The 13,049-nt window shown below is 36.9% G+C and overlaps 1 protein-coding gene and 1 long non-coding RNA gene across 2 annotated transcripts; one reads left to right on the top strand and one right to left on the bottom strand.

The window, feature by feature from the left end:
- Positions 1-631: 631 nt before the first annotated feature.
- ppp1r2 (protein phosphatase 1, regulatory (inhibitor) subunit 2) lies at positions 632-12,544 on the bottom strand. The gene is made up of 6 exons (XM_004067893.5): positions 12,170-12,544; positions 7,422-7,529; positions 6,648-6,731; positions 4,565-4,668; positions 3,546-3,719; positions 632-2,810 (listed from the first exon to the last, which is right to left on the bottom strand). The coding sequence occupies exons 1-6, from the start codon at positions 12,298-12,300 to the stop codon at positions 2,791-2,793; spliced, it is 621 nt and encodes a 206-aa protein (XP_004067941.1). The 5' UTR covers positions 12,301-12,544; the 3' UTR covers positions 632-2,790.
- Positions 6,651-10,014, top strand: LOC110014937 (uncharacterized). The gene is made up of 2 exons (XR_002289965.2): positions 6,651-6,836; positions 7,536-10,014. It is a non-coding gene; the product is annotated as an uncharacterized LOC110014937 (long non-coding RNA).
- Positions 12,545-13,049: the final 505 nt, after the last annotated feature.

Raw genomic sequence — 13,049 nt, 5'->3', positions numbered from 1 at the left:
GCACACATCACAATGCATTTTTGACAGTGCTGATATGTATGGTATAAAAATTCAATAAAATCAAAGCTTTACAATTCAAATGCCTTATAAAAAGATTTTTACAAATAAAACTGATGAAAGAAAATTAAAAAATTCTATACATGAAAAATGACTCGTTATAAGAGATTGAGTTATGTTTTCATCATTTTGAATGTTATGTTTGTAAATGGTCTTAATTTACATTTTGGTATTTTGCTTTAGTCTGTGAAAAGTTGAATGTTTAGTTTAGATCCTTTAGATCCACACACACATTTTTAGGTTGTTGACTTGATTAATTTACGCTTAAAGAAATTGTACAAGAATTATCAAAACGAAGAAATTATTTATGTGATGATAAAATTGAATTTAAACTGCAGATCTACAGCACAAAAGTCAACAAATTAATTATTAAGATCAAATAATTATGACGTTTAGCTTAATAAACACATCCCTTTCTGTTTTCTTTAACCAACGAGGTTGAGCTCTTTTTAAATTTTAGATCATATCAGATTTTATTTTAGACCCAACTGCGCACATTTTTTCTCTCTCTCAATAATTATGACTTCCATTTCTTTTTTTAATTCCGCAAAAAAAACATAAAATCTGACCACAGTACATTCTAAGAACTTCTTTTTAATGACAGTAGGCAAAAAACAAATCAATACAAACATTTGGATGATTAAGAACATGCAAACTGGAAATACAAAAGAGGGAAAGAAAAAGAAACATGGCTTGGACACTCCCACTGTTTTGACATCTTGAGACATTGAGCATCGTCATAGGGCTGCCTAACAGTCTATCATGCTTAGAAAAACAAGCCAAAAAGGACCAAAATGATGTAAAACAAGGAGACAAGAGGCAAAAAATTACTCTGTATGATAGACTTCCTTACTTTACACACATGTAAGTAAATACATTAGAGGCACATTTGACAGGTAATAACCACCTACAGGGTGATAACATCAGTCCCTGTTCCAACTAGTATAATAATTAAGAAGGAAAACTACATCAGGACAAATGCAGTCACGGTTTCTGACTATATATAAATACACACGTGTATATATATATATATATATATAGGCAGAAGAAAAGGAAAACCATTTGTGGGTTTGATGTTTCCTTTACACAATTTCAATAAAGTTTCCTTTACCTCATTTGAACAAAAATAACGCATATTACCCAAAGTCAATTTGTTGGTTGTTATCCATCTTTCTATAATATAAACCTCAATGATTCTGAAAACGGGGCAAAATGAAAGAGTTAAAGGTAAATGACAGAAATGAACAGGAAAAATACACACGCTTTATGCACACTTTTCATTCAGTACATGTATAGACTTAACACTTGTAGGATTTCCAAACAGTGCAAAAACAATTAAATTAAGATAAAGAAATCCTTGACGCGCTTCTAGCTCTAGTGGTCTCTGCTAGCATCCACTGTAAAGTATTTCAGTAGCATCAATTCATGCTTCTTTCCATGACTTCTTCTAGCAGCATCCTTCACCCAAATGAAGTCAGGTGAGAGACGCTGCATCCTCTACACACCTCCAAACACCGTCTGTCTGGATGAACTCAAATGGGATGAAAGGCCTAAGAACCAGCACAAAACCTGCCGGTTTCTTCTTTGTCAAAGGTTTGATCAGTAGCGCATAACAAACCCCAGCAGCAATACATCCGTACAGTGTCTCCTATGATATTTGAAACGAAAATAACAGGAAACAAAAGATTTTGTCACTAGTATTCTTTAAGAAAGGTTATAAGTAGTATGAAAATAAATGTTATAGCAGTATGATACAAATGTGAAAAATTTGGAAAGGATGTTTTTTTTTTGTTTTTTTTTAAATGATTTGTATTTAAGAACTAAAGCTGGCTGAGGGGGTGATGCCTACCCAGAATGAAATAGTTATTTTTAAACGATGGTGCAGGAAGGGGTTAAAAACTAACATCAAATCAATTCCTCACTGTAGAAACCTGGACATTAATAGTTGATGTTATTAAAAAACATCAGAGATCTCTTAATATGTATTAAGACTTTTTCTGTTTTTTTATTGAGAACCACTGCAGGGCAACAAACAAGTCAAGCAGATTAAAATAGTTTTATTTGTAAGGCAGCATTTTATTTAGGGGATTATACAGTTTGAAATTTGGGACTAAATATGTTGAAACCTAATCTTTTTTACCATGCCAATATAAGATAACGGTAAGATTGTTAACAGCATAAAATGATTTCAGAAGGAAATAAACTTCTTTTGGTGATAATCAAATGCACCAGAAGGGCAGGCCTTAGAGCAAAAGTTACACAATATTCAAGGGGAAAGGGAAAAAAAAATCAGATATGAAGCCAAGAACAACACTGCTGTCATGCCTCAGTTATGTTGTGGGGTTTCCCCTGGCCTTTTCCAGGGCTGACGTGCTGATTGAGCTAAACTAGAGTAATAATTATCCCATAAAATCTTTGCCTTTTTTTTAATTTTTATTTTATTTTGAAGGCCTTGATCCTCCTTGTGGAATCAGGATCACATGTTCTGCAGTGCAACATCAGTCCAGAAGAGGTGAGCAAAGAAGGACAAGCAACCTCCACGTTGTTATTGATAAAAAGCAGTTTCTGAAGGTTATATTGAAAAATAGAGGAGACACGTTAGCTTACAGATATGTTACTTGGCTATTGAAAGATGCCATGTGGGTACAGAAGAGGTGTTTGCTGTTTGGCTCAGCGCTGAAAACAGCAGTGACTGAGTCGAACTGGGTCTCAATTGGGAACAGGGATCTTCATTTACGAGTCCAAAGAGTCCGCTGAGGAGCAGAGAATCACACAAGATAGATTAGACATAGATGGGTATGTTTCTGATGTTTGATCCTGCCAGTAGGACAGGTGAAAGGCTAAATGTGGCTACAAAACCATCTATCGACTGAAAATGAAGACAAACAAGAGAAAGAGCTTACGATGGATAACTTCTTAGGATTTCATTTCAGGTTCTTATGACAAAAATAAAATAAAAGAATGGAGGGAAAAAGGCAAAGCAGCCGCCTGTACATTGATGAAAATGGAAATTTCTCGAGTTTTAGAAATTATAAAACAAAAATATAACATGCTTAACCATGATTGCTGTGACAAAGAAATAAGAAGTTTGGCCCACAAACTACATCCATGTGACCCCCCCCCAATAGACATGCTTTGTTTTATGTTTTATTATAGATACAGATGACAACAAAATAATTAAAAACTTTATTTTTTAGACGGCAAACAAGATTCAACAGAACATGTAAAAAAGGTGATTTTTGGTGTTTTTTAAATAAATAACTAACTATTACTAATTTTGACATATGAGATGATCTGTGACTCTATTCATGAAGGATCTTTTTTTTTTACCCTCTAAAAATGGAGATTTTAAACAAATCGTTCCCTTTTTAGACCTTGATGCTGCATCCATCCACCCACAGAGAGCTGCAATTAAAGCCGCTGCAGTGAAAAATGTTTTCCACTGAAAACGGTCAAAACCAGTCACCCACAATCCCATTGGTACTCACCATCCTGTGGGGGGTCAACACTGATCTCTTCTGTTTCCTCTGTGTCATCCCTCATTTCTTCATCCTCATCTTCGTCCTCTTCTAGCTCACTGGCGATAAGTTGGCGAGCCAGCTTTATGTTCAGGCCTTCGTTGTAGTGCATCTTCCTCATCATTTGAAAATGCTTCTTTTTGGCTGCAGAGGGAAACAAACATGATTAGCTGATTAAAAAGGTCAAAAGTGTGCATCTCTCAAATTAGGACCATGTTTTAGATCAGTGTATAGCACCCTGATATCAAACCTTTGAGAGTTTTGGATGCTTGCTTCAAATGGTGCATTTTGAAATAGTTCCTGTCTTTTTTCCTCTGTTCATCATCTTTAAATTCTTATCCATCTGTGGTTTACTAACTTAAGAGAAACATCCACAGTCAAATTTAAAAAAAAAAAAAACCTCTGAAAAGAAATCATGCAACACAAAAGTCAAGATCTGAGCTCTTCCATGAGATTCATTCATGAGATCAGACCAGCTTCACAAAGCTCAAAGTAACCTTTGTTCCTCCTTATCCACAAACAGAAAGTCTTCAAGGTCAAAGGTCTCCACCCTGCTGGACTTTCTCCGTTTTAGTAAGCATCCTATCTGGTGTCGTTGTCATGGAAACCCTGATTAGTTTTAATTACAGCATGCAGACTCTTCAAAGGCTCACACAGATCAAATCCACAGGTGAGTTTCATTTGTCTCAGTGTTTTACACTTATTCTGCTCGATTCAGGTTTAACTGGCTCTACTGTTGTAAGGAAGCTGGTAAGGCTCATTTCAAGTCATAATTATGCTTTAATAACTCTCACAGTTGAATTCAACTTTAAATGTGCAGTTTTAAATCCGGAAAAATATCAATTTTAACAGAAAAAAACAATATAAAACAGCATTGTCCAAAACGGAAGGAATTTCTGTCCTGATGCACGCACTTCTCAAAATGTTCCGCAGATCCTGTTCTGCTGAAGGCATTGTGCAAAAATCAAAAGACGTCTCAAAGGAGTTACCCAATTCTTCAGGAGTAAGGTCCTCTTCCTCCTCCTCACTGCTCTCCTCCTCCTCTTCTTCTTCTTTCAAAAAGCGAGGTTCTAGGGTGTCACTTGATGCCAGCCTGCGGAAACGAAGACAAGACAACTATGGTAGGAAGCCTAGATTGTTTGAACACCTTTTAGCGCACAGACCTGCAGAGGTCAGGGATGATCCACTAATCCTGTGCAAGTCATTGTAGTAGGATTTTAAAAAAGGCTCGCTAAAGAGATCTGTACGCAAGGAGCACAGATGGGGAGGTATTAAGAGAGAAAACAGGCAGAATAACTGGAGTTCATGTGTGAGTGAGTGGGCCTACGACATGAGAGGAAATCAAAATCTACTATTCCACCCAATAAAAGGGTGCTGTGCAAAATGAATACAGGTTTGCCGCTCAGTGGAAGTGATTGAGCATGTGAACTACTTTAGGGAAGCTCCAATTAACTGTCCAACCAACCAGCTGGCATAATCTAGCCCGGGAGGAGAATTAATATTTGCCTGCAGTTTTAGAGTGACAGGCAACGATGTATTGAATGAAGGAGGCCAAAGAAAAACCATCATGGAGAGAAAAGTACAAAAGAGTCAACTGCAAAGACAAAATAGGAGAAAAAGGGGAAAGACAGCAGCTGTTGTACAATACAGTCCAGAGGGTTTATGATAAAACATTTAAAAGGCACAGAAGCAAACAAAGGAAACTAATTGACTCACAAGCCTGAGGCTAAACCCAGCTCTCTCTGCAACACGCATTCATACGCTCAGACTGATGCCGTCCCAACATCAGCACGCTCATGTCAACACAATAGTCGAGAGCTGAACGCTCCCCCAGCTCCCTTCGTGTCTGCTTAAAGCAGCAGAACTTCTTGTTTAACCTAATTTTAGGCTCTTTTATGTAACAGAAAACTTCATGTTGGTATTTAGCTAAGATGGGTTTTACTGAATGCAGTAAAAATATCACAAAATGCAGCTTAATTAATAAAACACCCTGTCAGGGTTGAGATTGAAAATAGAATTAAGCATAACTCTGCATTAAAATCCCACTCAGATCATCTTCTGATCCATTTTAAAAGTGTTGTGTAGTTTTTCTAGGACAGTTTCTGCAGAGCTGCAGCAGATTATTACAAATTTGCCTCTGAGTTGTGGGCGGGACTGCACCCCACTTCCCGTCATCCTACATGCTCGTTTGCAGCCCCACACAACTGGTACAACCAAAATGGCGAGCAGTACTGGAACCATCCAGCCATACAGTTTGGAGCCAGAAGCCAGCGCAGACGAGGAAAACAAAGACGTATTTGGATCTAGTCGTCTACAGGCGGATGAATAGGAATGGAGTGGAGCAGGGAATTTGTAGCTTCTAAGTTGTAACTATAAGCTTTTTTCAACAGCTTTTTTTGGTCTGCTCCTGGTCCACAACAATTTACACAACACTCAGAAATGGTATTTTAAGCCTATGTCCTCCATCATGAGAAAAATGCCACAGAACAAGTTAAAACCACCATCTTCATCAGAGTGGGTCTTTACGCATAATCAAGCATCATTCAAGCGAACTCTCTGGTTTGCAGATATGCTTTGAAAGCACTTTTTTAATGCAAGGCTGATGGGACGCTCAGTCTTTCATTTAAAAACATAAAACCCAGAGGTTTTGTGCCGCTAAATGCAGAAATCCTATAGGAAAAACATAAAATCAAACACAGACGATGCAGAAAAAAAAACCCAGCATGTTATGTGCAAATATGTCAAACAAACATTTATAAGTCACACATAACATCTTCATGTCATGCAAGTTTAAACAAAAGCTCTTCAAATTTTTGGATTTTAAAAAAGTACAAAAAAAATCTAAAAAAGTAAATAAAAAAGCGCCATCAAGGAAAATATTAATTTTGGGGTAAAAATGTAATAAAGAGTAGCGGTATATGATAACTTTTTTTTGCTTAAATGTTATACTGTAGTTGAATTAATTAAGTGTATTATTGCATGAATATTACAGAAGGACATGCTCTGCTTTCCAGGTAACCTTCAGAAAAACCTCAAACTTTGTGGTTATTTCCCTTTTTGTTTCTTTCTTACTTTGATGCGAGGTCTTCCGCTGCGAGTCCACTTTGGCCGTCAGAGTCGCTCAGCGCCCCTTCATCCTCGTCTTCCCCGACCATCCTGAAATAGAAGCAGCCGTGAAACGTTGACAGCAGGAATAAAAGGGGGGAGAGAAAGGGATCCGAGGGTCAAATGAGGGCAGGAAGGAGAACCACCTAAATCAAGGTGAGACAGCAGCCTAAGTTAGGACTGCTGTGTGGACACAAATCCATAACCCTCCAGACATTTTTAAGGTTACTGCTCCTCTCTTTCATTGACGCTAAAGTGGGGACTTTTGTGTCAGATCAATCTGATTAAGGCTTTTATTCTTTATAAAATGAATTATTGAAGTCAGATTAAAAATATGTTATAATAAATTTCCAATCTGATGCTCCGTCTGTTTGAGTTTCTGTTCCCTGTTAAAACAACTCAAACTCCATTTTCCTTTCTGTATTTATCTTTAGATTTGTTTACCGTTTATTCTTCACCGTTGCTGGGTTAGCGAGAGCAAAACAAGGATTAAAATTTAAAATTAAACTTTGCAAAATGCAGTGAGAACAATCATTGGATTATTCCGTGAAAAACTGAAAGTGTTCTCTATTAGTTATTTAGATTTAAAATGTGTGTGCCCGCTTGTCATCTTAAATGTCAATTTCATTTAAAATGTGAAATCCTGAAAAGTTATTTTGAGAGTAAAATAATAATCTCTATGATTTACTCTGAAATCAGACGAGACGTAATGGTTGTCATGGTCAAAGAGAAGCGGTTCACCTGTTGTATGGCGTGCTGGGCTCATCTATCTTCATGAGGCCATAATCTTTGTCAGCTGGATGGTATGTTGCCAGGATGTTCATCTCATCCCATTTCTGGGATTTCTTCCTGCAGAGACATCAACACAGCAGGAAGTTTGGTGAAGGAGAAGACATTGAAACTGGACCAGTGAGCAAAAGCCGCAAATCTCCAAAGATTCCTCCAGGGAGGAGATCGACCAAGATACAATCTGGGACTAGATGTGGCCCACTTCTCACTTGGGCTGTCGTGCTTTATTACTAACAAATTTCAGGATGTGACACTAAAGCTAAAAATCAGAGGAGGGACTTTCAGAATAGTAGAAAAGTTGTTTTTGTGAGGTTTTCCATATTTTTTTTAAAAAAAAAGCCACAAGGGGTGTTTGAAAAGCACACAAAAACCAACTCTACATAAACATCATCATCCCTGACCCTGTTTATAGAAAAGGTCAGGTGTCACGGGAGACGGGAAGGCAGTGGGAGGTTGAACAGAGATGCCAAATCTACCGCCTGCTGCTGAAAAACCTGCAACACCAGATACAGACAGTCACGATGACAAAAGCAGTTCAAGAAATCTCTTTTTAAACAAGCCAAGAGGAGGACAGAACATCTTTCCTAACAGCAACTGGCTCAACATTTACAGCTTTGTTTGTTTTGCATTTAAAAAGGCAGAAACACAAAAGAAAAAAAACACAATCGGGAACGTATTGAAGTTTGATCCATATTGTAAATTAGGTTAATAATTGATAGGAATGACTAAAAAGTTAGTGAAGTTAGTTAGTGCTTCACACATGCTGTGTTTTTATATATTTTAGAGACAAACTAGAACCGGCCTTCCCTTCCATTCATGCAGAGCAGTTCATCACAAAAACATTTACTGTGATGAAGCAGCTGCCTCTCCAATGCAAAGGCCAGTAGGCAGAAAGAGCATGTACTACTAGCGTACACCAAATATAGAGCTTCTACTCTTCCGTAACGATTACCACCCATCCAGAGTGGTTAACAGCTGGAAACAAAACGCTTGAGGAAAACTCATTAAATAGAGTGCATCACCACTTTTGAGCTGGGCCGCACTATCAGGTGCCAAAGTGAGAAGACAGCGGGGACAAGTCCGGCCTCGCTGCATTCAAAGCATCCAGCAAAGAGGCCGTTCACGCAGGCAGCAACGACGTTTGTCACTTTGATGCATTTGCAATCCTCCAGGAATGATAAGAAAACAAATGCAAAGAACCCCGTTTCTGAAAAATGAACCCAAAAAAACTAATTTGACAGATACCTTCCAGTTGGCTTTTTGCTTTCATCAATTTTCTTTGGAAAAACAAAAACAGAAATCCCCACAAACTCTCTTTTAAACTACTCTTTTAAGAATCACCCAATATAGTAGCCTTAAGCTACTCAAAAGCTATTTTTATTCTCACATTCTGATCCTATGTTTTATATAAGCGTGTGTTTTTTTCTCTCATCTATTCTTAACGTGTTTTGCAATTTTTGAACTCTTCATGTTCACTCAACATGTGGAAAAATCCCCCCCCCTCACTGGTTAATCCTTAGAAAGCAGCGAACCATTACAAAGGTTAGCGTTAAATCCAGCTGTGCTCAGAACTAAAACAATCTCTAAAACTCACAGCGTCTGTCAAAAAAAACAAAAACTCAGCAACTGCATGTGAAAGATGAACAGTAACCCAGACAAAAAGATGTGAAACCTTTGCATTTTTACAGGATATTTAGTTAAAAGAAAATAATTGGTTAAAAAGAAATCAAAATAATATTAAATGACCAAGTGGAGTAAGAAGCCTTCCTGTCAAGCACATGGACAGCCATTGCCTGTCAAACTCTCCACAGGAGAGCCAGGATGCTGCTTGCAGAGAGCTTGAGTTTCATGGAAGCCTTTGTTCATTATTCATGACCACATGGGGACGTCATACTCAGTTAATGTTGATTTAAGTGATTGACGGTTAACAATAAGCAGTAGTCCTTGGTGGCCCTGATTGCTTTGCACGGACCGACAGTGCAAAAGAAAACTGTCAAATACAAACTTCCTACTCTAACATTGAAAACATGCATTCAATATTTATTTAACTCACATTTTTCTTAACAATTCTCTTTTCACTTTTCCAAATACTCTCATACAAAGGGAGGATTAAAAAAAAAACATCTAATAGAAATAAGCAGAGCTCAGACGACAAAGATTGAGGTTCTGGCAGGAAATCTGACTTTTTGATAGTTTGTGCATCAACATATCTTCTGGAGACGGAACAAATAGATGAAAGAAAAATGTTTAAAAAATGAAAAACAAATGAAGCAGACAACCTAAAAAATGAAGTGTATTTTTTAAATATACAGAATCATTATTAGAACTAGACATTCTGTGATGAATTTGTACCAGAACATCATGAAAGTGCAGGATCTTGTAAAATACATGTTTTTGCACTGTTATTGCGTCAAAGCGTATTGTTTTATGTATTTTTTTAGTAGCCATTACATTAACAGATAAATACTGTTTGACTGCACTAATATAATGTTTGCAATAAGAAAGCTTTATGAAGCAATAAGAAATAAAGAAAATTGATCTAAAATGTTGCATTGGCTTTATTTGGTCCAGATAAATACAATTCCCAGACTCCAAACACAGTTATAGCTCATCTGGCTTTTGGAGCTCAGAGCAAAAGCATCCTATATTGAGGTCAATCCTCTCCACTTGGACTGGAGAATTTTGCATTTGGCTGCACACTGGATCTTTTCAAGACCAATTTTTCCTTTCTGACCTCATGCAGACTGTTTCAGTAACTTCACAAAAATGCTGCATTTACTCGTCTGGGGAAAGAAAACCAAAAGAAATACGGTACGAAGATCTTTCCCCGTTTCTGGCCTAATTTCCCTCTGTTGACTTTTACTAATACGCCGGGACAGTATAATCAGGAGTAGAGTGGAAAACAACATCAGCAGCAAATAATCCGGCTCTCGAAAGGCCAGTTACTGATACAAAAAGCCGATCTGTACTTTTTTGTTGAATCCAGAAAAAAAAAACACAAGTAAATGTAAATTCAAGGATTCAAGATTGACAAATTTAGCTGGAGTCTTGTTTATGTTCAAGAGTGACTTAAAAATATTGACATGTAAAACATGAAAGCAACTTTTATATTTAAGCTATCTATTTAAAAAGAAGCCAAAGGCTTTGATTTATAATATTTTCCTATTACTAGCTGTTAAAACAGACTGGAAGACATGATCTGCTTTGACCAGAAATGGCTAAATGTATGAAAGTAAGGTGGCATGTGAAACACTGTGGGTTCACCTTGAGACGATGTAGCTCTGTGGTGACTTTTTTCTTTTTTTTTGCTTCAGGTACACTTATTCATCCAGTTATTTACAGCTTCCAGTTCACCTCTCAGGTGACACCCGTGGCTAAAAATACCCGGCTAACAACCTTGTTGCTTGTTTTTGTTGTTCTAATACAAAAGGCATGATGCGAGACCACGCTAATCCCAAAAAATTATATTTGTCCCGATTTATGATTCAGCCTGTAACAAAAAATTTTCGTCTGTTAGCTGCCATTGTTCCATGTAATAAAAGAGTCGCCCAATTCGCTTCTGATGTCACATCAACGGCCGAACTTATTGACAAGTTCAATGGAAAAATACAGAAAATAGCTTTTCATAAAGTAACAACCCATTAAGTAAATGGATAATAATTATTGTCATTATTTTTTAAGTCCATTTTTAGTCTTATTTTCTATCTGTTTGTTGATATCGAGATTTGGTGACAAGGTAATCCCCCCTTTGTTTGATCAATAAAGTTTTATTCTATTCTATCTAAATGGCAAAGTTCAAAAATGCGCAACAGAACTGGCAGATACAAACAGACAGACAGTCAAACTACATATCAAGCTCTTTTCATCTAAATTTGAATGAAAAATAAAGTTTAAAGCAGATGAAAGAAGGGACAAAAGGTTTTCCAAACATTTCTAAATGGACATTTTTACAGATTTAAAAAAACAATTTCCCCAATTTTCTCAACTTAAGATAGCAGTTTTTTTTATTGATTTTGCCAGTTAACAACATAATAATCACGTTTATATAAAGAACGCTAATTTAAAAATAAAGTACAGATGTCTCCATATGTCAGAAGTTTTCACAATTAATTATCAGCCGTTTTATTTTTGCAATTGAGTTCCTAGGTTATTTGCTTTACTACAGAGTAAAGCAGAGCAAAAGAAAACCGCATGCATCCTTTTTCTTTTTAAATAAATTTTTTGCTGAGAATTTCAAAATAAATGCAATTCTCAAAGTAATGACTCTTTATTAGCAGAATAATAATCGTTACCAATCTTCACCAAGAATGGCCGTGTTGTGATTCAAGAAACATACGTTTTAAGCAAACATTCCAATTAGTAATAATATCAAAATACATAATAAACGAAAAAATCATGACAGGTTAAACTCTTAGCGTTAGCTAGCTCAGCTGTCGAGCAGCTACGAACGACAGTTGGCGTCTGTAGACATTTAGCTTTGGAAAACACGGTTTGTATAAATATATATACGGAAGAGAGGTGATGTGATAACAAGTAAGAGCGATAAAGTTTTAATATAAAGAGTCGACTCTGCTGGCTGTTTCTACTAGTACCGCCAAAGTTCTGGCTAGCCGTTCAGTTATGAGCTAACACTTGTTAGCTGCCGTTAGCTTCCCTCTCCAGGGCAACACCCTCTCATTATGGCTGAAAAGAAAACTTACTGTTGGTCATCTTCCGAGAGTCCAGGGGCGTCCTCTGTGTTCTCCCCGGGAATGTCTTCGGAAAGCGATTTCACGTTGATACCGGCGATCTTGTTTTTCAGGATGCCTTTTATCTGACGGGGTGCTGCCATTCCCGCATACGGTGGATGTCAGGTGTGCTGGCTTCTCGTTCCGCAATTGTTTAATTTCGTGATTTATGCAATAAACTCCCCGGAAACCGTTTGGAAGCAGTACACACACTCCGTCATAACTAAACGGTCCTCTGTTAAAATCAGAAGTAGGCTAAGCATGATCCGTTTCCAACGGGCACAGGCGATGCTGCATGTCTGCTCTATGGTCTGCTCGCGGAGTCGAAATACTTTTTTGTCTTCAACCTTTATTGAAAACGTTTTACATAACAACAATTCTAGGTCAGTTTACACTGCATCAAACCAGGGTTATCAATAGTTCTGAAACACATGGGAGTTTAAAAACATGACAGTAAAAACACAAACTATAGAGACCAAGTACTGATTAAAAAAAAAAACATACTAGGTTATTTTTTTTGGTAATTTTACAATATTTTACCAAATTGTATAGTTCTGTGGTGTTGGTTTATATAAGATTAGAAAAGGCTTCAAGGTCAAGGTCAAATCATGGCTCTTTGTGAAAGCTGGTTTTGGTCTTTACATATCTATTTTTGTGAATGAAAATCTTTCCAGCATCAGTAAAATAATAAAACCACAATCTTGTCAACTGTCAGCCATAACTGAAATAAATGAAAAATCAATCCTATTTAGATTAAAAAAGAAATCTCAGAAAAAAGATTATAAATAAACAGTTATATGTTTAATAAAGGTGGGCTACTGTCATTTCTTCTAAAACCAACAAAATTTCAAGA

This window comes from Oryzias latipes, chromosome 4 (genome assembly GCF_053564925.1).
Source record: "Oryzias latipes strain Hd-rR chromosome 4, Olatipes_Hd-rR_3.1".
In the NCBI taxonomy this organism is placed as follows: domain Eukaryota; kingdom Metazoa; phylum Chordata; class Actinopteri; order Beloniformes; family Adrianichthyidae; genus Oryzias; species Oryzias latipes.
The sequence above is the reverse complement of the archived record's forward strand: the minus strand, read 5'-3'. Positions and strand labels throughout refer to the sequence as shown.